This window comes from Pteropus medius, unplaced genomic scaffold, assembly GCF_902729225.1.
Source record: "Pteropus medius unplaced genomic scaffold, Ma_sr-lr_union100, whole genome shotgun sequence".
NCBI classification, from domain to species: domain Eukaryota; kingdom Metazoa; phylum Chordata; class Mammalia; order Chiroptera; family Pteropodidae; genus Pteropus; species Pteropus medius.
The window spans coordinates 496,813-521,837 of record NW_024346824.1 but is presented as its reverse complement, the minus strand read 5'-3'; the positions used below and the strand labels follow the sequence as shown (position 1 = coordinate 521,837).

General features: G+C 35.8%; 1 protein-coding gene across 1 annotated transcript in view; it reads right to left on the bottom strand.

Moving 5' to 3' along the window:
- ZMPSTE24 (zinc metallopeptidase STE24) overlaps positions 1–25,025 on the bottom strand; it is a 33,381-nt gene that overhangs the window by 7,600 nt on the left and 756 nt on the right. Inside the window, exons 2-7 of the mRNA XM_039876652.1 lie at positions 23,551–23,697; positions 15,797–15,883; positions 13,290–13,406; positions 12,742–12,894; positions 11,278–11,419; positions 6,000–6,184 (exon numbers count right to left, since the gene is read on the bottom strand). Coding sequence (XP_039732586.1) covers positions 6,000–6,184; positions 11,278–11,419; positions 12,742–12,894; positions 13,290–13,406; positions 15,797–15,883; positions 23,551–23,697 — 831 coding nt within the window. The remainder of the gene's footprint in view (positions 1–5,999; positions 6,185–11,277; positions 11,420–12,741; positions 12,895–13,289; positions 13,407–15,796; positions 15,884–23,550; positions 23,698–25,025) is intronic.

The following is a 25,025-nucleotide window of genomic DNA, read 5'->3' as shown; positions in this document are numbered from 1 at the left end:
GATAGATAATGTCAAATAATAGTTATGTTATACACCCATTAGAAATGTTTTCAAAGATTACATTCTAACATAATGGTTTATTAGGTGAAGAAAACAGGAAACAAAACTAAAAACATAGAGTATGATTCTAATTACAAAAAAATGTGAATGTGTATGCAGAAATACACAAATATAGAAAACAGACTGGAACTATATCAAAATGTTAGCAGTTTTTCTACGTGGTATAATTACAGTGATGTTTATTTTATCTTTCTTATATTCTAAATTATTCACTAATAAGTACATATCACTTATGACCTCCAAAAAATACACCAGGAATTGCCATTTTAAAAATTGTGACTTCCAAGTTAAGATGGCAGAAAGAACATTCACATCTAATTTTATTCCCTCTAAAAACTCCAATCAAACTATAGTCAATGGCTATATATTTTTTAAAGATATAAACTCACAAGGATGGGAGAAACAGTAGAGATGATAACTGACATTTTGCAAGCAAAAAAGCAGACGGACAAATGATAAGACTAAGCAGACCAAAGAAGGCTGACTCATAAGCCAGTAGTAGAGAAAACGGAAGCAGCCTGATTTACACCACAGTGTCTTCAAAGGGCTTGGGAATTAACAGCGTCATGTACTTCTGGAACTGGGGGAAAAGAATGAGGTGACTAAAATAAGAATTGGGTGAGAGCTGTTTGAGAAATGGTTAAAACTCCAGATTCCTTCTCCAACTCCACACCAAAAGGCAACTGCTCCTCCCTCATCCTGGCAGAAGCCTGAAAGTTTATTCTCCCTGGAAAGGGTAAAAGAAGAGGACCTTTCAACTGGGGGTTTGCTAAGCTTGTCAATAAAAAAAAAAAAGTGACTGTCAGTTTGGATTTAAAAACAGCCATTACAACGAAATCCATTGCTATGCTATGTACAAGATATCTAAAACATAAGGATGTTAAAAGGTTAAAAGTAAAAGAATGAATGATAGTGGTGATGGTTGCACAACATTATGAATATACTAAAAACCATTAAACTTTACACTTTCAAATGGTTGAAATGGTGAATTTTATCTCAATAATTTTTTTTAAAAATGTAAAATGATGACATGACTTCTAGTAAACACCAATCAAAAGAAGGTGGTATAGCTATATTAATAACAGACAAAATCAACTTAAAGGAAAAAAGTATTATTAAAAGTCACAACAGAATGCTAAAAGGTTCAATTTACCAAGAGGATACATTAACTCTAAATTTGTATGTTCCTAATACTACTTCCACAGAATATATTAATTAAAAATTTTCAGATTTGGAAAGAAAACCTGACAAACCTATCATAATAAAGGATGAGAAGATACCTCTCTCAATAACTGAAACATCGAGCAAATAAAATATCAATGATTTAAAGATCTCAACAAAATAATATACCAGCTTGATCTACTGGAGACATATTATACTTGTAACATTAGAGAATATAGATCTTAGAAAGTGAAGACTTAAGGTTTTGAAAAAAACTCCAGCTACTTAAAAGGGTGAAGTACAAAAAAACAGACGAACATGGAATTGATTTTGTTTTATACAGTTTAGAAAAATGCAACCTAATGGGAAGCAAAGTTTATTGGAATCTAGATATTCTATTACTTTCCTCTCCTTTACTGATTCCTCATTTTAAAGGAACATGACCACTTAAAGAAAAGCTGGGTAGATACATGAGAAAAAGGGATCAATCAGAGAGATTTACAAGATAGTATGTACATTTATTATCTTTTCCTTTCAAATATTAGAATTTAGGTCAGAGTACATTTGGTAGAGAAAGAAAAAAATGAGATAACTAACCCAGTTCCTTAAATGGCTAAGAGACACACACATGCACCTGTACCTTCAGGACATGGCCGTTAAGAGGGAGTTATGAATTAAAGCACCAACTAATAGACATCTACTTAAGGAGGAAAAGAGGTGCAACTAAATATTTACACACAAAGATATTCACTGCTAGAATATTTTTAACAGAAAAAAATTGGGAAACAACCCATATATCCAAAAACAGGAAAATGATGAAAAAAAAATATTTTAGAAAGACTAGAAATATATATAGTACGATGTTAATGGTTAGTAGGATATAGATGATTTTGTCATAGATATTTTTTAACCCTCTTATCTATCACTTTATGATAAGCAAAAGTATGTCTTTTTGTTTTATAATAACGATGTTAATAGCTCCTACTCATTAATGGCCTACGTACCGGACATTGACTATATTAGGTATTGTACATACAGTTCATGAATCTCCACTTCTATAAGGCAAGTATGATGAACCTCATTCTATATAAATTAACAGTCTTTAGGTTTCCATTTTCACAAGTTATCTGCTTCCCAATATGAACTATAAATTCTTTTATAAAACAACCAGTTCTCTATTAGAGCGCAGAGGCTCCTGTCTTTTGATTGACGTGTGGGTTTAGGAAGCTATTCAGAACTACACTGAAGTCATATTCAAAGATATGGAATGAAGAGAGCTTTCTACAAAAAGGAGACTTGCTTATTTGTGGTAGATTCTTAGGCAGAACTGGATTTTCTTTTCTTCCCACACACATTTCACATGAAAAAAAACAAAAATAAATAAAATACACATCTTTACTTTTCTATAGCAATATTTATAAAAGTCACACGCTGATTCACTTGATCCTCACAACACCAAGCTGGGAAGGATGAAAAGTATTATCTTCATTTTAGAGATGAGGAAAAGGAAGCTGAAAAATTAAAATGTCTTGCTTAAGATTATCTTGCTAATAAGTTGTGGGTAAAACCCCAACCCACACCTTTGGAGCGTGTGTCCTTTCTATTATACTTATCAGCTGGGAAAACTTTCACATAACCTGAGCACTTGCTGGGGAAACACTTGTTTTCTTCTACAAAAGGGCAGCTTTTCTATACAGCTTTCATATACTTTTAATTTTCTTTTTACTTAAACTGCTTTTGAGACAGGTTGTCCCAATTATGTTCTCCATTTGTCTCCTCAAGGGTTACTCCAGACAGTAAGTTCCCTAGACATCTTTTAAAGTGTCAATGGCCAGTATAGGGACATTCATCGAAACGTTCATAGTAGTTACCTCTAAGAGGAGGGATTTCAAATAACTTTAGTTTTCTTCCTTGAACTTCTGTTAAAAATGAAACACTTCATCTCTGCATCATGCAGACTTAAAACCATAGTAGGTGGTCAGTAGCAGATGCTGAATAAATCACTGTTTCCTAAACTTTTGCCACATTTGTGTATTCTCTATGTGATTATTTACTTAGTATCTTTCTTTAAACCAATTTACTTTTTAAAACTTAACCTTATCCTAAATGATAACATTCATGAAACGTTCTTATCTTTTTCCTCATATACATTAATATATAGCTATTCAAATCTAAAATACTGATAAACTATCTAAAATCATCTCACCAGTGGTACATGCACTGGAAAGTAATACAGTTAATGAGTGCTGCTGAGTCAATCTTTGACCTTCTCCTTCACTCCCCATAATAGTGATGACCAAATGCTTTAAATCCATCTTTTATCGTGACTCTTCCATTTATTCTGACCTCTCACTCTAGTACATGCCTTCATTATTTCATGTTTATCTTGGATATCTTAATGCAATAGGCCCTATTAGCTTCCCTGCCTCCAATCTTTGCTCTATCCTATATGCTGCCACCAAATTTTAGCCTTCCTAAAACAAGCTTTGGCCTCTAACCAAGTCAATCTAAACTTTCCAGGCCACTGGAAACAACTACTCGAAGTCTTCAGAAAGAAGTATTTACAAACTAGTCCTGGCCTACCTTTATATCCCCATCTATAAGAATCTACTTAATCAGTCTCAGAATAGCCAGTATGTAATTTTTCTATAGCTTTATTCATTCATATCTTCAACATGAAAAAGCCCATCCCCAAGTCAAAATTCTGTCTAGTTCAAGTATCTTCTCTCTTAAGAAATCTGTCTGACCATTAAGATCTGCATTAACTTACTAATTTCTAAAAGCCACATTATTTCAGCCACTCACGATCTTTACCACACTGTGCCTTAAACAATGGGCTATTTGTGTACATATTTAGTCTCCTTTACTATAGGTTCTTTAGGGTAGGACTATGTCTAATACATTTTCATCATGTAACTTATACATAGATGCTAAAATATTTGTAGTTATCAACAAAATAAAGCAGGCTCTTCAAGACACCAGGAAAATAACTTAAACTCCATTCAGCTCAATCTTTTTAAAGATTTAAGCCAAAGAATACTGCTCTCATAGATACTAAGGTAGGTAATTTCATTCCATTGCTTGAAATTAGTGGACCACTATCTAATGTCTAGGTTTGGCTATAATGTAATCCACGCTGTACGTGGATACCTCTTAAGCAAGTTGACTTACTGAACTTGTTTGATTCCCCAGTGTTGTCTGTCACTTGTTTACCCTTTCTAGACTTCAGTTTTCCTAGCTATAGAATGATCTTAAGATCTCTTACTAGCTTTAAATCCTGATTCTTGGTAAGACCAAAGTGACTTTTATTCCAATATCCTAACTGGCAGAATAACCTCATTAAAAAAAAAACAAAAAAACAAAAAAACAAAAAACAAAATCAAAGGAGTTAAGCCTCTCCCAATGCTATTTAACCTCATCAGAGAATTTTGTTCCATCTACATATTGATAACAGGTTAGGCACTGTACTAGACCATCTTTTTAGGGTCAAAACAGATGCTCAAATGATGAGTTATTTTCTAGTACTCAGAATATATAAAATGAACTACAAAGTACTTCACATGTATTATTCCGTTTAATCTTCACGACTCTAAAAGGTTGGCATCTCTTAGCCCAGTGTTTCTCAACTAGCAGTGATCTTGCCCCATATGTCCCTGCCCCAGGGATATCTGGCAAATTCTAGAGACAATTTTGGTTGTCAATTGTTGGGTGGGGGAGCTGATGCTGGTATCTAGTGAGGAGAGGCCAGGGATGCGACTTAACATCCTATGATGCACAAGATACCCTCTCACAACAAAAAGTTATCTGGCCCAAATGTCAACAGTGCTGAGGTGAAAAATCCTGCTGGCATCATCTTTTAGTTAAGAAACCAAAGATTTGGAAAACCTTACTTGCCCAGAGTTGCACAGATCCAAAATCATCTCTGAATGATACCGAAGCCAATGGCACATCACACACATACATACTGGTGACTTTTCTGATTAAATTTGTGCCATTTATTATCATTGTTCCCTCTTCCCCATGTAGTCTTGATACTTTAGATTTTGCTCATCAGCACCAGCTGACCTCATCCAGCAACGGATTCAGGAAAAGCCTTCTCAGACTCTCAGGTCAGATTTAAGAAATGTCTTTTCTAGTGCTCTCACTGCATCCAGTTTATATAGCTTCCTTCTGGCAATTACCATATTCTCCTCTTTTAACTATGAGTTCCTTGAGAGCAATGTATGCCTCTTTATTTTTGTATTCCTAGTGCCAATCAAAATATCTCAGAACAGATTATATGTTTCATAAATATCTATTAAACAAACAAAAGAAAACTAACCAAATTATATAACGTACCCAAGGACACAAAGCTACTAAATGACAGAACCATGATTCAAATCCAAGTCTCTCCATTGCCAAAGCCTATAATTACTATGTCTCAACGAAGCTAAAAATTACATGTTTATCTCTTCTTTATTCTGTCTGTGGGAATTCTCTGATCATAAAGGCATCAGGAATACATATAAAGTCCCTGTTTTAAAGATAGTTTATATTCATAGGAATTTTCCTATCTCATGCTTCCAATTTTAATGTGTACATTATGGAAAAGGTTATTAGCATGTAATAATAGTGACAATCATTCCCAAATACCAGAATTATAAAGGGGCCATGGTGTTTGTATTTGACAGTCTCCCTGAATTCAAAACTCACTACACAAAAATTGATGTTATTTTGAGTTGTCCCAGGAAATGTTTATAAAAACTAAACCAGAGTCTCTTAGGAAAAGAAGAACTCACTTTAACTTTAGCTTTTATTTCTTCACTGTCCCCTTCTCCATCATTGCGGGGTTCCATGCCAGACTCCTCCTGGATGTCTTTGTTTAAAACAGAATACTCTTCTAGTAGAGTGTCAAACAAAACTATTCGCTTGTTCTTGAAGAAGCCATAAAAATAAGCATTGCTGTGGGAAGAGCGTTTAGATCCTAAGGAAAAGACAGTTCAAAGCATGGAAAATAATTAAAAAGTCTGGGGTCCTTTGGAGAGACTCCTAGAAATTGAATTACTGGAAAGGACATTAACAATTTCAAATTGTTTAATACTTGAAGAAAACGGTATCAACATAAATCACCACCAGCAGTGGAGAATGTCTGTTTACCTGAAGTCTTGCCAACAAGTATTTATGCTCATCACAGCTGTGTAGCAATAAAAGTAAGTAAGTAAAACCTAAATATCCAGCAGTACTGGAATGATTAAATTATGGTAAAGCTATGAAATGGAAATTTAAGCAGCCCCCAAAACTGTACTTTTGAAGAATTTTAACTAGATAGGAAAAAGCTCACCAATATACTGACATAAAACTTCATGTATATAAAGTTCCATTATTGTCATAAAAAAAAGTCCATGTAAATAGAAAAGCATAAACACAAGCTTATTAAGAAATATACCAAAATTTTGAAGTGTTTATCACTAGCTTCTAGAACTATGAGTTTTTGTTTCCTCCTCTATACTTTTCTCTCTTTTCCAAAGCTTTTAAAGTATACTTACTTCTACACTCTGAAAAAAATTAAAGCTATTTTTTAAATGATTGGAAAAAACATACCTAGATTTTTAACAGTGGCTAACAGTAACTGAGCTGTGGTTGATTTTTATTTTCTTCTTTATAAATTTTTTTTTTTACTTTCTAAAGGTTATACAATGTGCAGTGAATTTCATGGTTAAGAGCAGACTTTGGGTTCAAATCTTGGCTCTGCCATGTATTAGTTGTGTAAATGGGAGAAACTTTCTTAATTTCTTTAGGTTTTATTTTCTGTTTATATTGTGAGGCTAGTATCTATCTCATTGGACTAGATGAAGGATTATAAGAAAAGTTATAAGTAAATCATATAAACTACACTATTACTCATATGTTTGTAAAAAAAGAATGATAAAACATTTGTTTCTCTTGAAAATTTAAGATCTCTCACAGAAAATATGAATTTTGTTTTTACTCGAATTTCTAATAGAAGGTATGTTTAGAGATACATTTAAAATATTGCATATTTTATGCATATAGCAGTATGTTTGGCAGTACCTTTAGAATATAGTTAAGACTTTGATAAATAGTGGCATTTATTTATTTATTTAATATTTTTTTCACTTTTTGGTTGGGTTGCCTGGAAGTTAAGAGCCAAACATGTGGTCCAGTTTTGCCAAAAATATAGGACCTTGGGATCCGGAAAGCTGTGTACCATTTTGAGGTCTTTACTTCTATCTCATTTTTGTCTTCCCTGATTCTAATTTTTTAATTAATTTAAAAATATTTCTTAGAAGCTACCTGAAGTTATTTATGGAAGTAGGCAGACTGTATACATATAAATAAAATAAAATGACCTGTCTTCCACTGGTCCAAGTACCTCAGAGTGTGACCCAAGGAACACTTACACCAAAATCACCTAGGGGTGCTTCTTAGAAGTAGATACTAGAAATCCTATGGGGTCAGAATCTCTGGGAACGGAGCCCAGGAAATTGTCGTTTAAACTCTCCAGGGAATACTTATGTAGTACTCACTAAAGTTAAGAGTACCTGCACTAGATTGATCTACAAGCTTTTTGTATCCCTGTGCCTAGTATGTAGTGTATATTCAATAATGCTTATTTGCCAAACGGATTAAGGATACCACCTGAAGTATGAGGCAATGTATTTGAGAACTCTGAAAATCAAAATGTCCTATGCAAATGTAAGGCATTGCCATCTGTGTCTTCATCTTTTGTTTGATATTTGATCTTAATCAACTTTCAGCAACATCTGCAACAGTTGACCACTCTTTCTTTGAAACATTTTCTCCTCCTATCTCAAAAGAAAACAATATTTTCTCCTGTTTTTCTTCCCTGAATGGTCTCTCCTCAGTTTCCTATGCTGGCTCTTCTCCCACTGCCGACTCTGACCTGAGCCCTTCTCTTCTCTAAGTGCCATCATCCATGGCATCAAAAATCATCTATGTGCCAGATACTTCCACATCAATATTCTTGGCCCTGACCTCTTCCTAGAACACCAGATTCATACATACATCTACCTATTTGACATCCTACATCTCCACATGGATGTCTATAGTGCATATTTGTTATTTCTATTCCTTTCAGAGTTTAGGGAATTCACACCATGTAAGTCTTGTGAGAGAGTGCTTCTTATTTGAAAACTATAAAAAGCCAGATATTTGCTTCCCCAGCACTTCTGGCAGCTAGCCCCATGCCCTGGCTCAGTCAACCAGATGCACCTACTGGGGACTCTGAATAGTTAGCTAATCTGCAAAGAAGCAGGGCAGTGAGGAACTAATTCTGTAGATGCTAGTGGCAGGGAAGTTAGGGGTGCAAACTGCCGCATCCAACGGTAAGAGGCAATAGCAGTGACCTCACCAGACTGGTTCTGCAGTGAGATTCTTCCTTGTCTCCCCATGGAACAGCCCATTTTCTAAGCTTGGTAAACTTAACTTTCCTGGTGATTTTGTAAGCTATCAAATATTTTTTCAATAAGCATTTTTTTCCTGCTTAAATCAACCACAGTTGGTTTATACTGCTTGTTTGCAACTAACTACTGCCTGCAGAACTCTAATTCAATGTTCAATAGATAAGTCAATATGCGACACATCCAACAGAACTTAATTCCTCACAAACCTACTGTCCTCTGTTTTTCCATCTAGGTAAACTACTATTTATCCAACTGCTCAGGTAAAAAATCTAGATTGTTATTCTTCATGTCTCCTGTTCTCCCTTTTTCCTTTATATTATGTCAACACTATCTCTAAAGTATATCCCCAATGCATCCACTTCTCTCCCATCAATTCCTACCATCTTTGTTTAAGCTACCATAATTTCCTCCCTGGACTGCTGCAACAGCCTCCTAACTCCTCTCCCTGCTTCTGCTCTTGCCATCCCTACAATCTATTCTCCATACAGCAACCGAAATATTTAAAAATTACAAACCAGACCATGTCACCTTCCTGCCTAAAACCTTCAATGGCCTTTCTCTCTGAATTTAAAATAAAATCCAAGCTCCTTTCCCTGATTTACAAAGGCCGACATGGTCTGACTCTTGCCTGTGTCTCAGATTTCACATGCTTACTCTCCGGTACACTGACTTTTTTTGATAGTAAATTCTACAAGGTTTTCCCCACTGATCTCAGCATGGATGGCTCCTTCCTTCAGCTTTCGGCTTAAATTCATTTGTTCAGAGAGGTCTTGCCTGATGACCCAATCTAAAGTATCTACTCAGTCATTCTTCATCACATCGCACTAGTTTAATTCTCTGCACAGTACCTGCTGTCGGATATTTTTTGAGAGCAGAAATCTTGGCTTCTCACTATAATATCCCTATTAATTTACAAATCTGTATTGTGTGTTGTTATTGTTAGTAACAATATTCATTTATTCAAAATATTTTTGAGAATTGTTACCATTATTAACAATAAAAACAAACATTACAGATTTATACTGTACATTCTGTTTAGCAAAGTTAGGTTGCCCAAAGTCACACAGGTAACTATGATAGAGCTGAGATTCAAACCCAACACTATTGACTACACAGCCTGATCCCTGAAAATCTACCTCTCCACTTACTCAAATCTTGATTTTCCATAAAGTTCCAGCTCATGTTATAGCCCTCCATAAAGCCTATTTCATCTAAAATCATATAGCACTGATGGGTATGTATCGCACATCAATTACCTCTGTTATATAATTAGCTCTCATTTCATGTTATCTCATTATAACTTAAATGATCAGCAACTTAGGTTGCACCTTCTGCAAAAGTCTCTCATACACTATTCTACTGTACTGATTAGTGTGCTAGTAGTTTAATATTAACTAAAAAAGTAGTGATCTCAGAGGCTAAAGAAATAGTATGAATCAGCTTATTCTTCTACCATTTCCCCGTAAAAATGTTTCAGTTTTATGCCTTCAGTTGGGCTGTATAACCTCAGAAGCAACCAAATGTTTGAGATTTCTATACTCTTCTAGATTCTGTTAATTTATTCTTTCCAGTGTGACCATTTCTGTTTCCCCCTGATGCTGCAATTACGTACTTCTGTTTCTACTCCATCCAATATAACTGCTTCTCGCTGTGATATTTTTTTAGTTTAGGGGAGGGGTGGGCAAACTATGGCTTGCAGGCCCAATCCAACCTGCCACTTATTTTTATAAATAAAGTTTTATTAGGACACAGCTATGCTCATTTATGTATTATCTATGACTGTTTTTGTACCATAATGGCAGAGATGAATAGTTGTAACAGAGAACATGTGGCCTTCAAAGCCTAAAATATTTACTCTCTATGCCTTTATAGAAAATGTTTGCCAAACCGTAATTTACGGGAAACAAAACTGAAACCTAGGTGGATGAAGTGATTTGTTCAAGATCCCACAGCTGGTAAGTGGCAGAGGCAGAACTAGTCTCATTCATTTACATGGATTTTAATTTACAGATTCTGAAGTCATGGTACCATACAACAATTCTACTCTACATCTTAGCAAGCTTCCTTGAGACTTCAGTACTTTTACGTAAACTAATAGTTTAACTCTCAAAGCAGAGTATAACTAATCGGAAGTATCCAATGGTACTACAGTTTTTGGTAATCTGCAGGTGAAATCAGAGTACTCCAGACAATGGAAGTTCTGTTAGAGGAGACAAAATCAATAACACTGGTTTTTGTTTATGAGCCCTCAAACTAGTGCTAAATGAAATTTGACTATGCAAGAGTCCAACTCAATTAACTAAAGAAGCCAGGCAGTTAACAGAAGGATATAAATCAGTCTAATATACATGATATAACAGGAAGTGATAAAAAGCCTTCGCTCAAAATTAAAAACAATACTGTAAAGCCAACCAAACATAGCTGCAGGCAAGAGCAGGATCTGGCATCAGGCCACCCCTTGAACTATGTCATCAATTCCCATAAATCTTAAAAAGCAAAAATGTAAAATCCTAACCTTTCGATGACAAATTTTAAAAAACTAATTTGTTCTTTTATTAAAAAGTTTTAAGAATAAAGTACTCAAATAAAACAAACCACCCAGATAAAATCTTCTTACCCATAGTAGCCTTACCTTCAACAACATACACTTTAGTCAAAGGAAAGTCAATACTCTTCGCCATTACTTCAATCTCTTGTTTAAGCTTTCCCTCGGGCAGAGGTGTGAATTTGTCAAATAAAGGGGCAATATAATCAGCATAGATTGTGACAAGTACCTGAAAAGTAAATGTCAGAACAACTTATGAATATGTTCTTACAGAAAAACTACTCTTTATATAGATCCAATTACATTAAAACAACTATGTGATCCCGGCCTTGGGAACAGGGACTTTACTTATTTGCTCTGGTATTCCCAGCCCCAAACAGTACCAGATAGTAAGTGTTCAATCTGTTTGATGAATTAATTCAAAGTGAGTAGTCTCTAGGTGGTAACAGTTGCAAAGTCAAATAGTACATTCAAAACTATTGTGCGTATTTCTGATACTTCATAAGCCCATAATAACTTGGAATTCTGCCTTTCAAAGTAATCAAGAAAGACCTGAAGTCTTTGCTAAAAAAGGATTACTAGAGCTTGACAGTGTAAAAATTAATTACCTGTAGTTCACAATTGTACACTTTGGTTGAGAGGGCACTTCCTTAAGCATTTTTAGAGTATTTCTTCTGCTCTCTTTCCTCTTGCTTCAATTTGCCATATAACAGATATTTGTCAATTCAACTACTGCCTATTTTCTGACCTGATCTTGATCCCACTAGTGGGAAGTGAAGCGATGGGCATCATGGTTAATTCAGACTAAAATAAACCTCCTCATCATTTGAGTTAAGAGATGATAGATGATATTTTCTGAGGGCTGTGAACAGACCACTTTGATTGTGTAGTGTTTGTGCTGTAAAGCAGTTTAGAATATGGGAAAGAGAAGAAGAAAAGAAGATGTGAGGGAGGAAAAACAGTGAGAGAAAAAGGAAGGAAGAAGGAAGACAGGAATGGAGAAGTGACAGTGGAGGAGAAAAAGAGAAGGGAATGCAGGAGGAAGGCGGAGAAGGGAAGGGAACAGAAAAGAAGGGAGAGTAGGAAAAGGGAGAAAAAAGGAAAAGAAAGACAAGGGAAGAAGGACAGAGGAAAACTAGGTAAGTTTATGCTTTCTTCTTGTCCCTCTTAAATCTATTCTCTTCAAAACACCCACAATTTTTAAGCATTAGAGCTTAAAGCATCAAGAGTCATTAAATTATCAAACTTTACCACTTATTCTGGTGGCAGCTCATAAATACACAGCCCAAATGTGCCTGACAACTGGATCATTAAAAGTAACTAACAACTAGCTTCTAGGTTCTCTAAGAGTCAACGTAAGAAGAAAATCTATGGTCAGAGTCAACCCTCCTATTTCTATACTCAAAAGCAGAAACCAAGAGGGGAACTTAGGAATACTTATTTATAGTTCATCTGCTTCTTAAGAACTATTTACATGCTAATGAAGATTAAATCAGAGTTATCACACCAAGGAACTTTTGTAAAAGAAAATAAAACAAAGATTTTACTCACCAGAGAAACAACTAATGTGAACAGCCAGGCATAAATAAAAAAATAGTCACCTCCAATTTTAATAATGTAAAGTAGAAGCGAAGACACGGGCAATAAAATGCACTGAGTCACAATAAATTTTTTGATTGCATCTTTCATGAAGAATCCCAAAGTCTGAAAAAAGAAAACATCATCACAAGAAAGTGAGAAACTGCTTTTTAAGTAACTAATAAATGAATACAAATAGTATATTATTAAAGTAATTTTAAAAATTAAAAAGTAGGGAGACTATTTGACACTAGGTGGCCTAAGACAATATGTAAACGTCTTGTATTTTACAGTTTAAAATAAACTCATTTAAATGTTATTAGCTGAAAAACACTAGACATTCGTGCTAGAAGAGTTTATGGCAAGATTTTAATTATGATCTTTACCATATCTGCAGTTCCTTTTTTGTCCATAAGTTCATGCTTTAAAATAGCAAATTGTGTTTTAATTATTACTAGGAGAGGACAAGAGCACAGAAGATCTTCACATTTAAAAGACAACATTTGCATTCTCTATTATACCTGTTGATTGAAACCATGTTTTTCTTCTATCACAAAAGTATTATAAAGACTCCATGGCAAGCCAGTCAATGCACTGAAAAGTGTAGCCATCAGTAGAAACACCAAGGACTGAGTGATCTAAATACAAGGAAAAAAATGGCAGTTTTTATAGTGTAATATTCAATCATTCCTAAAATGAATTCTTAGTGAACAAATCGACAAGTAAATGCTGAGTACTTACTATATCTCAAGCAATGTGCTGATTTTATGGGTAATACATGGTCTAAAACATCATCTATACCCTCAAAAGTTTGCTTCCTAGGGAAGGAAGCAATAAAACAATTCCTCTTTTATTATGCAGGCACTGTATGAAAGTTACCTGAAGTCGTGTAGACAAAATTGTTAAAAGATTTGAAAATCTAGATATTTGTTAATTTGTAATCTTCTGAAACATTCCCCATTCTGTTACCTAGTGTATCAACATATGCCATTGCAGAGCAATCTTAATAATCAATAAAAAGTGATCTTTCAAAATTTTGGCTAATATACTAAAGACTTTCCTACTGTCAGATCTAAATAATAGTGACATGGAAAAATAACAAAACTAATACTTATTTAGTACACTGTAATTTAAAAGATTAAAATCATTGAAAATTAGTGTTTTATTTCACTATAAAAAACTTAGGAGTAGTTTGAATAATGCTTGCCTTCTCATTTTGTAACTTATAATATGAAGAGGGCATCTTTTCTCTGCCTTGGTGAATTGTCACACTCCTCTGAAAGGTTACATCAGCTTCAAACATTTCACCCTTTGAGCTTTCGATATCATGAAATATCTTCAAGAGTTCTTTTAATGTGAGGGTTTTTGCCTGTAACACTACTTCTGGGACATCTTAAGCCACTTTCCTCATTTATTACCAATAAGGTCACCTTCACTAAGTTCCTTTGGCTGCATATAGAGTCTCTCTAATGGCAAGAGGGTCAGCATTCCCAGGGTCAGCTATTTCTTCTATAACTGCAAGTACATTAGGTTTGAATTTCACTGCTGGTGTTATCATTTTTCTTTTTTTTGCTACACTTTCATCTTTATTGGCCAATTCCCTTTCAATTATCCGTTTTTGTAAAACGTCATATGGATATTTAGCTGGGAGACCAGGAGGCAACACAACGCATACTCTGAGTAACCGAATAACAGATGTGCAGTGACCAATCACTGACAGACTTTGAAAAAAGTGACGTGGTTGGTCTTTGATGACTATGATCATCTGTTATGTGCAAGTGATTTGTGGATTGAAGAGCTAGCAGGGAAGTTTGTACTTCATGAAATTACTCACATAATATACTATGGCAACTGAAATTTGAACCGTGTTGTTAAGGGACTGGTGTTATTTAACTAAACCATAGTAACTGAAATTTGTGTATACTAGAACTGTGCAAAGCAAGGACGCCAATACCATATAGCCATTAAAGAAAACAAAGATCTATATGAATGGATAGGAGGAAATCCCTACAACATTGTTAAATGCAAAAATAATGTCTCAGAACATTATATAAAATATGTCCCATTAACGTAAGGATATTTTTAATATGCATATGTATGCAGATTGTGTTCATTCATTCAACAAATATTATGGAATACCTACTCTGTAACTAGCATTATTCTAGGCACTCGTGACAAAGCAGTGAAGAAAATATATAAGGTCTCTGTCCCTTAGAGCTTAAAATTCTTGTCAGGGAGAGATAAAAAGTAAATAAACAAGGTAAGTGCTTTTACAAAGAAAAGAAAATAAGGTGATGTGCTTCACCAAAGAGTGACAGGGAATTCCATTTTAGATGGAGTGGTCTGGGAAAGTCTGAGAAATTTAAGATGAGAACTGAGTAAGGAGCCAATCATGATGATTATATGAAGCCACATTACATCCTTTTTTAAACAATGCAGAGAATATGTAAGTAAACTGCAATACCATATTTTGACAGGTCAGGAGCAAGAGTCTGTGAAGATAGGCATCACAAGAAGTATTAAAAGAATTTGGCTGCTTCAGAAAAAGGTATACAGCAAAGGGACACAGGTGAGCTGACTTAAGGCCTAAGGTACCTATACATGCAGATGAGATTCATCATTTCAAATAAGAAATCAGAAAGGAGACAGACTTGGCAATTTCTAAGTATGAATCAGAAAGCAGTGTCCCAGCATGGGTAGGAAGTCTCAGGTTTAAGGTTTTGCCCAGTATCTGGAGTTCCTGGAAGAGTGGGTAGTCAACTCAAACAGCTCAATGAAGATTCTACAAGACACTGTCTCTGAAATATCTGCTAAGTATGTGTGGCACAGAGTACCTGTTTAATGTAGGTTAAACAAAATTCCTGCTTTCCCTTTCATTTCATAGAGCTGTTCCCGAGAAGCAGCTGCCTAACCAGAGACTACACTACTCTTGCGTCTGAGACTAAATGACTGGCTCACCAACGAAATGTGCATGCAAAGAACAGGTATCACTTTGGAGCCAAAGGAGTTAAAAACAGGAGGTACATACCTCATATTCTGGTCCAAAGCCAGCAGAGCCACAGAACCGTCCAGAAAGTCTCCAGAGATAAGGGATTCCTCCAAAGAGAAGAATAAGCTATAAAACAAAGTATACTTTGGTTATATTTGAGCAGTACTAGAAACTATCATATGAGTGCATGTTATAAAGAAAAAAGGACCTATCTCATTTAGGACAAACTATGCATTTAGACAAATACAAACCAACTGAGATACTAAATTTAGAATGTAAAAAGGTTTTTACCTATACATTTTATACGGATGATTACATGATGAATTATATCTCAATAAAGCTGTTTAAAGGAAAACAAACTTTTGCCAAAGACTACAACAAGACCTCAACAAAGACTTTATGAATCAGGAAATAAGCTTAGAAAAGCTAAGCAACTTGTCCAAAATCCCATAGCTAATGAGTGACAGAAATGGAATTTGAACCAGGTTTTATGGCTCCGTAACTGGCTTTTCTTTGAAAGAAAATAGCTCTCTTTTTTCGTCAGGACAAAGTATTATTATCAGTATAGGTGGAGTCATGGCCACTTACCAAACTGGGAACAAAATGAGCTAGCATGCTTTCTCTGAGTAAAGAAAAAAGGTGAAGCCTGAGATAGGAGTCAGGGTTTTGTGGAAATAGGCCTCTTCCTCAGCACACCCTTTGTCTAGGGCAGATAAAGTAAACACAGATATTCACCAAATCACCAGGACATTTGAATGAGGAAGCAGTTCTTAAAATTTGAGAAACATGATTTCTCACAACAGATACCAAGTTTGTGAAACTCATTTTGTCAAGAGGAATCAATTTATTGTTTCACTCTGTGGAGCCTCAGGAACACAATTAGCAATCACACTTCTCAGTTAGAAGCACAATATTCCCACCAGTTCAGACATGACTCCTTGGGCTTTGAGGGTCTGGGACACTATAATATAATTCATGGGTACCCTCCCAATCTATTTTCCACTTTTATATATGTATTCATATAATATAGTGGTTAATATATGTTTTTAAGAATATATATAAAATATCATGTTGTACTTATCATTCTACAACTTGTCTTTTACATTCTACATTTTTTTAGATCCGTCCACAGTGTTTTAACTTTATTCAGTATTATCAGCTTGTTCCTAAGCAGAGTTTCCCAATCCTCCAGGGCCATGGACGGGTACTAGTTAGGAACCAGGCCGCGCAGTAGGAGGTGAGTGGCAGGCGAGGGAGTGAAACTTTATCTGTATTTGCAGACTCTTCCCAGCACTAGCATCACCGCCTCATCTCCACCTCAGATCATTAGATATTAGATTCTCATAGGAGCACTGGTTCCTGGTGCCAAAAAGGTTGGGGATCACTGCTCTAGAGTGTTTATACTAAATTACACTCCCATCAGCAGCACTTGAGTGCTCTTGTTCCTCCACAATCTCATCCACACTTGATGCGGTCCATCTTTTAGATTTTTACCAGTATACTGGATTGGTTTAATAGCATGGGTCTCAAATACTGTCTCTGGACAGCAGCATCAACATCACCTAGGAAATGCATTAGAAATGCAAATTCTCAGGCTCCACCCTGGAACTACTGAATCAGAAACTGAAGTTGGGCCCAGCAGTCTCTAGGTAAATCTGCTGTACACTAAAGTTTGAAAATCACTGTGTCAATAAAGTGCTTTTATAAAGACTCCCTTAGCTCTATGTCCAGCTATTTTCACTTTACTACAACTAACTCAATCTTGGATGTCAATCCTGTTTTCCCAAAAGACATGCTTTGGCATCATCGTATGGTATAACTTCCATTTGTTGAACTAATTGATTTGGGATGACATTTCTTTCACCCTATTCCCAATGCTAATAAATTATGCAGAATTAAGGATTTATAACGCTTTTCGTGAAAGGTGGGAACACCTATTATTAAAAGCCCAGCTTTTAAGTAAGTATCATGGGTAGCTTTAAGGAGAACTTTATGCATTTATGAATGCATTTGGAAACTACTGTTGCAACTTTGTTTAGTATACTTTGGGGAATGAAAAACAAAGCACAGTGAAAATAAAGTTTCTCTATACTGACAATCTCACTGAGCATGCTCCTGGGACACCCTATAAAAAGAACTAGTGATCTCAGCAAAAACAAGTTTAATGCTTTTACGTACATTATTTCACTAAAGTCTTGAAAAGCAGGCAGGGCAGGAGCATAGTCATCTCTAATTTATAGATGAGGCAACTCGGAGAGGGTAACTTGCCCAAAGAAGCCCAATGACCAAGTAATTACGATGTGTTCAGCACTGTACTAAGTGCTTCATTTACAATCTCTTACTCAGTCCTTGCCGCAAAACATGTGAGGTATGGTTTAATATCTATTTACTTCTATTCTTAAAGGGGGAAAATGAGGCTCAAAGAGGCTAAACTGCATACTTAGAAACACGCAGAAACTGAAGAAGCAACAATTTGAACTTTTCTACTCTGTTATGCTCTATTCTCCATCCTTTCCATTTCTTGAGAGGGCTCTTCATTGACATCTATGAGATATCAGGAAAGTCTGTTTCAGAGAGGCTGGACATTTTCTCTCTGGGTGCTCTGTCGCATTTGTGTGAACAGTGGCACCTGTTGTCACACAAGGCCTCTGTTTATGTTCCCTTAGGTAAAAAGTACCAAGGCAAAAAAAAGTCTAAATTAACTTTTTGTACTTGTTCTTTGTGACCAAAGCATACAAACCTACTAATTTTAATCTACCCAAAATAGGAATTGATGAACTTATTTTCAATAGAACAGGATTTCAAAGTAACACATAATGTTTCCTATCTAATGATAAACGTAGCTACTAATTCCCTAAGGTAAATTAAGCACATTCATGTTGTGGTCCCCAGAGTTTCAAGAATGGTTTATTCAACATAATTTTAAAGACTCAGAAGAGCAGAGTTGGAAACCCGGCTCTGCCATTTATTAGTGTCACCTGGCCATTAAATGGGCAAGCCATTTAATTTCTCTGAGCTATCGCTTTCTCACCCATAAAGAGAGAATAATAATGCCTCTACTTTCTACTTTAGAGCACTGTTGTAAACATCAAACAAAACAATAAATATAAAAACAATATATGAAGTGAAAATCACTACCCATACAATTACCATGATGATGACTATTACGGTTCCCAGCTTCTGCCCATCAGTACTACTTCTAGTTTGAGCCACAGCACATTACAAAGCTCTCATTCTATTAATGTATTCTCCCTACCTCCATCACCTCCTAGAACAAACTGAACCATTACCACGGTCACCAACTGTAACAACCAAGCTATTGCCCACTTTTCCTGGAACTATTTACTAATGACGACCAAGGAGACTGAAAATATTTTTCCTGTCATTTTATAATGGCCCTGTCGGGGTAAGTCAAAGAACTTCAAAGAATCAAACATCAATGAAGAAAGATGACAGTATCTAAATTTACCACCTCTACTTCCATCTCTCTCTGAAGGCTGATTTCCTACTTAGGCCCTGTCCCTGACAAAAGAAATGCTTCAGATAAATTAACCAAAGTCAAATACAATCCACAATAATGCTCTCTTTCCAGGCTTGGTTGGAAGGCATCAAGTTTCTTTCTTTCTTTCTTTTAATTTATTTATTTTAATTAGTTTCAAGTATACAGTACATTGGTTAGACATCTATATAGTTCATAAAACGATCCCCCCAATTGCTCCCTCCCTCTCCTGACCCTACACTTAGCGAACGTATTGTTAACTGCATTCCCTATGCTGTGCTCCCCATCCCCATGACCATCCATCAGCTACTAATTTGTACTTCTTTAACCCTTCACCCCATTCTCCCAGCCCCCCAAACACTCCTCCTCTCTGTTACCAAATTGTCCAGTATATTTGTGAATCTGTTTTTGATTAGTTTGTTCTTTTTGTTCCTTAGATTCCACGTACAAGTGAAATCATATAGTGTTTATCTTTCTCTGTCTGACTTAAATACCTTCTAGGTCCATCAAAGCAATAACTTTTTCCATCCCCTTCCTTTTCATATGTAGGGGTCTTGTTTTCTTATCCTTTCAGCCACTCTATCTTTTGGTTGGAGCACTTAATTCTTTTCCACTTAAGGTACTTATTGATAGGAATATAGTTGTTATCATTCTTTATTCCTGTTTTTGATACATGGGAAGCTCTTTATCTGTCCTTCAACTCTAAATGATAACTTTGCTGGATAAAGTATCCTCGGTTGTAGATCCTGGGTCTTCATCTTGTCAAATGTATTTTGCCAAACCCTTCTGTCCTATAGAGTTTCTTTTGAAAAATCAGCTGCCAGTATTATGAGTGTTCCCTTATGAGTAATTATCTGTTTTTCTCTTGCTGCTTTTAATATTCTTTCTCTGCATTTAACCTTTGGCATTTTAATTCTAATGTGTCTTAGTGTGGGCCTCTTTGGATCCCTGATTTTTGGAATTCTCTGAGCTACCTGAGGTTTTATGTCCATTTCCTTCACCAGGTTAGGGAAATTTTCCATCATTATTTCTTCAAACAGCTGTTCAACGTCTTGATTTTCTTCAGTTACGCCAACCAGATGGATATTTGGACCCTTAATAGTGTCCCATACACTCCTTAAATTATTTTTATGGTCTTGGCATCTCATCTCTTGCCATTCTGATTGTGTGTCCTTTGCTTTCCTGTCCTCTAGACAGGGCATTTAATCCTTTTCTTTATTCACTTTGTTTATTCCTTTGTTTATTCCATTTAATATACTTCTCATCTCAGATAATGTGTTCTTCATTTCAAACTGGTTCCCTTTTATAACTGCCACTTCCATTTTTATGTTTTTATCTCTTTGTTGAAGTTCTCTACACTTCCCAAAAGTTCACTGAGCATCTTTATAGCCAGTGTTTTGAACTCTGCATCTGTTAGATCACTTGACTCCATTATATCAAGGATCTCTGTTCTGTTCTCTCATATGGTTTCTGCTTCTTTGTCTTCCCATTTTGGCTGCCTTTCTGGGTCTGTTTCTATGTACTAAGCAAAGCTCCTAAGTCTCCCGGTCTTATTAGTGTGGATTTCTGAAGTAGGTGTCCAGTGGCACAGTCTTGAGAGGGGTTCAGCTGCAGGCCAAACTTAGCCCAAGCCTCTACCCCTCCGGGGCCACCTGTTAAGAGTCAGCAAGTAATCCACAGATGCAGTGCTTATAGTTGCCTCAAAAGGCTGCACCAGAAACCAAGGCCAGCTGCCTCCAGTGCGAGTCCAGACACTGCTCAGCAAGGAGCACCTGACTCACTGAGGACACACCTGGATGTGGCTTGGGTGGGGCTGCGAGTTGGGGAGGTGGAGTTTCAGGAAATGCTCTGGGCGGAGCGACCTGTTATCCAGTTTGATGACATCCAGCTATGGGAGTGGGGGAGGGCTCAACAAGGAACAATGGATACTCCCGGCACCTCTTTACCGAGAGAATTTCATCTTGGCCCTCACTCCGACAATGTCTCCCTATAAGTCTCTGGTATCCCCTGCATGCAGCCGAACTGGCACTGGTGCTCAGAGCAAGCAGGTCCATCACCGCGAAAATCTATTTGTGGACAGGGCCCCTTTAAGAGGCTTCTGCTGCTGCCACAGCCTCTGTCTCATTCAGCCGCTGGAGATCAGGCAGCCCCATGTCCTCACCCCATCCTACCTTCGGCTGCTGCAGAGTGATTTCGTGGATTTTTCCCTAGTTGTATGGTTTGTTCATCCCAGGCGATTTTTCCTTGCTGTTGCTCCATGTTTCCATTACAACTTTGATTTGGTCGCCAGAGGGATGAACAGAGCCTCCATCATCTACGATATTTTTTTTCTCTCCCAGAAAGCATCAAGTTTTAATACTAATCCTCATTATCTCAGTAACTAAACTTGGCTTCTACTAGTAAAAATTTAAAAATCAATACTGAAAAGATTAATTACTAGCATTCACTGTTACCCCAAAAGCCAATGCTACTTTATTTTTTAGATCATTTATAGATTTATCTATAAATCAAGATATAACTCTTTCAGAAGTTTTGTCATTTTCCATTACTTGAGGAAATGGGAGAGGTTTCTAATAAGTTGGTTCTAAACACACTAGTCTTACTATTCCATATTTATCAAGGCAAATTTTGTTACTAGCTAGACAATTTTGTCATCATTTAACAAAGCTACTAACATCCAGTTTCTTTTCTTTAACTAATGAAACAATTATAATAGCCGATCTCAACTATTTCCAATTTAAGAATCATCTTTTTTGTGGTACTGGAGAATCTAAACGAATTCTAGAGAAATAGTGATGATAATCATGACCACGATGATAAAAATAATAATAGCCAACACTTATGGAGTAATTATAATGGGTCAGGCATTGTTCTAAGCATCTTCCATATACTAACTCACTAAATCCTCTCAACAATAGTATGAATGTGGAACTATTATTACCATATAGTTTTAACAGATGAGAAAACTGAGCCATAGAAATGTTGAGCGACTTGCTTGAGGTTACAAAGCTGGTATGACAGACCTGAGATTCAAACTGAAGCCACCTGAGTTCAGAGTCTGCTCTTAACCTCTAACACCACGCACTTTCAATTGTTCCTAGGGATGGAAAACCAAGAATTGGTTTTTGGATGTGGAAAAAAATCTTACTCATTTTATGTATAAAGCACAGATATACATACATAGAGTATGAAAACAGGTATACAGTGTTTCTGTGGTATTAAAATTTCATAGAGGGGCGATTAGGAAAAGATGTCTAAAAAGGTACGTGATCACAGACCCAGGGAGATCATGAAACAAAGACTGAGAAACACTGCTCTACACTATAGAGCCTCTCTTAGCATGAGAGTAAGACCGACCCTGTTTTGCTAAGTAAAAATGATCTGTCACTCATTGTTTCATTCAGTAAATATGAATCATGGTCTTATTACACTCCAGGCACTAAGTATAATATGATGAACAAGACTTTAAAGTACCCTTTCTTTAAGGAACTAGCAGTCTGTCATCTAAAGAGGCAAGTTCAATACAATGTGATAAGCACTGGTAGGAATAATGACAAGATGCTAACTTATGCAGACTTGAGGGACAGAGAAAGTTTCAAACCATTTCTTAGGAGAGATAATGTCTCAGTTGGATCCTAATGTTAGAGTTGGGATTAATTAGCCTCCAGTGAAGGAGTGGAGTTGAAGAGGGAGTGGAAGGGCGCTCCAGACAGAGATACCAGCACGTGAAAAGACTCAAAGTCACAAGAAACCATGTACGGTATGAAATGGACAATAAAGAAGGGGAAAGAATTTGGGGGAAAAAATAAAAAGATGATGCTCAAGTGAGCAATAGCCAGATCAAAAAGGACCTCATAAACCAAGCCAAGAAATTTGGACTTCATTCTGAAGGATACAAAAAGCCAGTGAAAGGTTTTCTGTAGGAGAATGACATGATCAAAACTGTTCTTCAGAATTCCTTTGGCTACAATGTGGAAGACAAGTTGTAGAATTAAGATAGAGGAATGAAGACAAGTAGGGACTGCAACAAGAATAACTTACAACATAAGGTTCTTTTTCACACCTGTCCTCAGGGTGAGTGACCATATTCTACAATTTTCAACTGACTAAACAGTTATGTTTCTACCTCTTTTGCTCTATACACATTACTGTCAATAGCAAAGGTTAGGAAAGCATTCTGGGATTTATAGATGTGGTATCCTCTTTTGTGTCACAAAAATACGAAAAGGAAAACAAACATAACAAATTATTAAACAATATGATAGATTGTCTCTTCAAGAAGTAAATTACTCACAGTTCCTTCAATCTCTGAATAGAGTCCTGACCAAAAGCTGAAGGTACTTTTATCCAGCTGATACAGTCGCGATTTCTCAAATGTTTCTGAATCCATAATCTGTCCTAACTCCAGTGGTACATGAGTTGTTGTTTTATATATCCGTCTCTGAAATATTTTGAAGAAAACACTTTAATGAAACAGTCTAACCAAATCCTTATTTATTACTGTAGTCATTTATTATCAAATATCGAATGGTTTATAGCATTAACTTGCTGCTTAAGCCTGTTGAATCCAGTTTATACATACACAAATAGTGCATTTGATCAAGCACACTGACTACTAAAACAGCTGATGTAGGAAAGTAAAAGGAGAACAAGAGAATCTGAGGCTAGTTGACTAGGTAAAATTAAAATCAGGGTTGTCATCACATTTCAGTTTGCATATGTAAACCAATATTGTAACATCACTAACGGTACCACTCATCCCAGGTATATCATACATTCTATAATATAGAAAATAAATTCATGGAGAGGAGGAGGAAACGAATATGCTAACCATGAATATTAATAGGCTAGTCATTAAATTTGATCCTAGAGGCCAAATTAAGGGAAATTTAAGGAATGACAGACAAACATATCAAATCTTCGAGAAAGACAAACTTTCTCATTACACCATATTCCAAAAGGTAATTTCAGCCCACAGGACATAATACAGAGAGCAGATACCAAAAATATAATGGACAGCATCTTCTACAATGGTTTTACAACAAATAGCTTTATTTGTTGTTGTGCATCTTACCAAACTCTCAATAAAACACATTACATGAAAGCATAACTGAGTAAAGAAGACAGTAGAGAAAAGTAGTTACTGTAACTAGGCTTATTATTAAAGTAAGACAAACAGATGTTCAATACCCCATCCCCAATTTACACGCTACATATTGTGTTTACTTTATGCAAAATATCATCTCTAGGCCTACAAGATTCTGTACTAATGGAGCTATCTAAAGAGATATGTCAGAGAACATAGTGCTATACAGCTTAACACCTCTTTGAATATTCTGAACTAAAAGAAGAGATCAAGATATAACCAAGACATTGACAGATATAGAAAAGTTAAAAATTTCAATTTAAAGATTCATGCAGAATGTAAACTGAGAGAAGAAATTTGCAGAGGAAATTTCCAGCAGTTAAAAAGAAAGGTTTTCATAACCATCATGGTTGACATAATTCAGCAGCAACATAGAATGTAGGTAAAGCAAACCAGCAGTGAGAGACTGCAATAAAGTGGTCAGTTAAACTTAAAATCTATCTCATTTAAAAGTTCAGCTCTCTACTCCATCAAGCTGTTATGATAATCTCCAGGGAATAGTTATTAGGTAACTTTCACTTTCTACTTGTTTGGTTTAAGCAAAAATAATAAAGACCCTTTTAAAACAAGAAAATATTCTTTAGGCAAAAACAATATACTGTATATTTTTTTTTTTTTTTTAA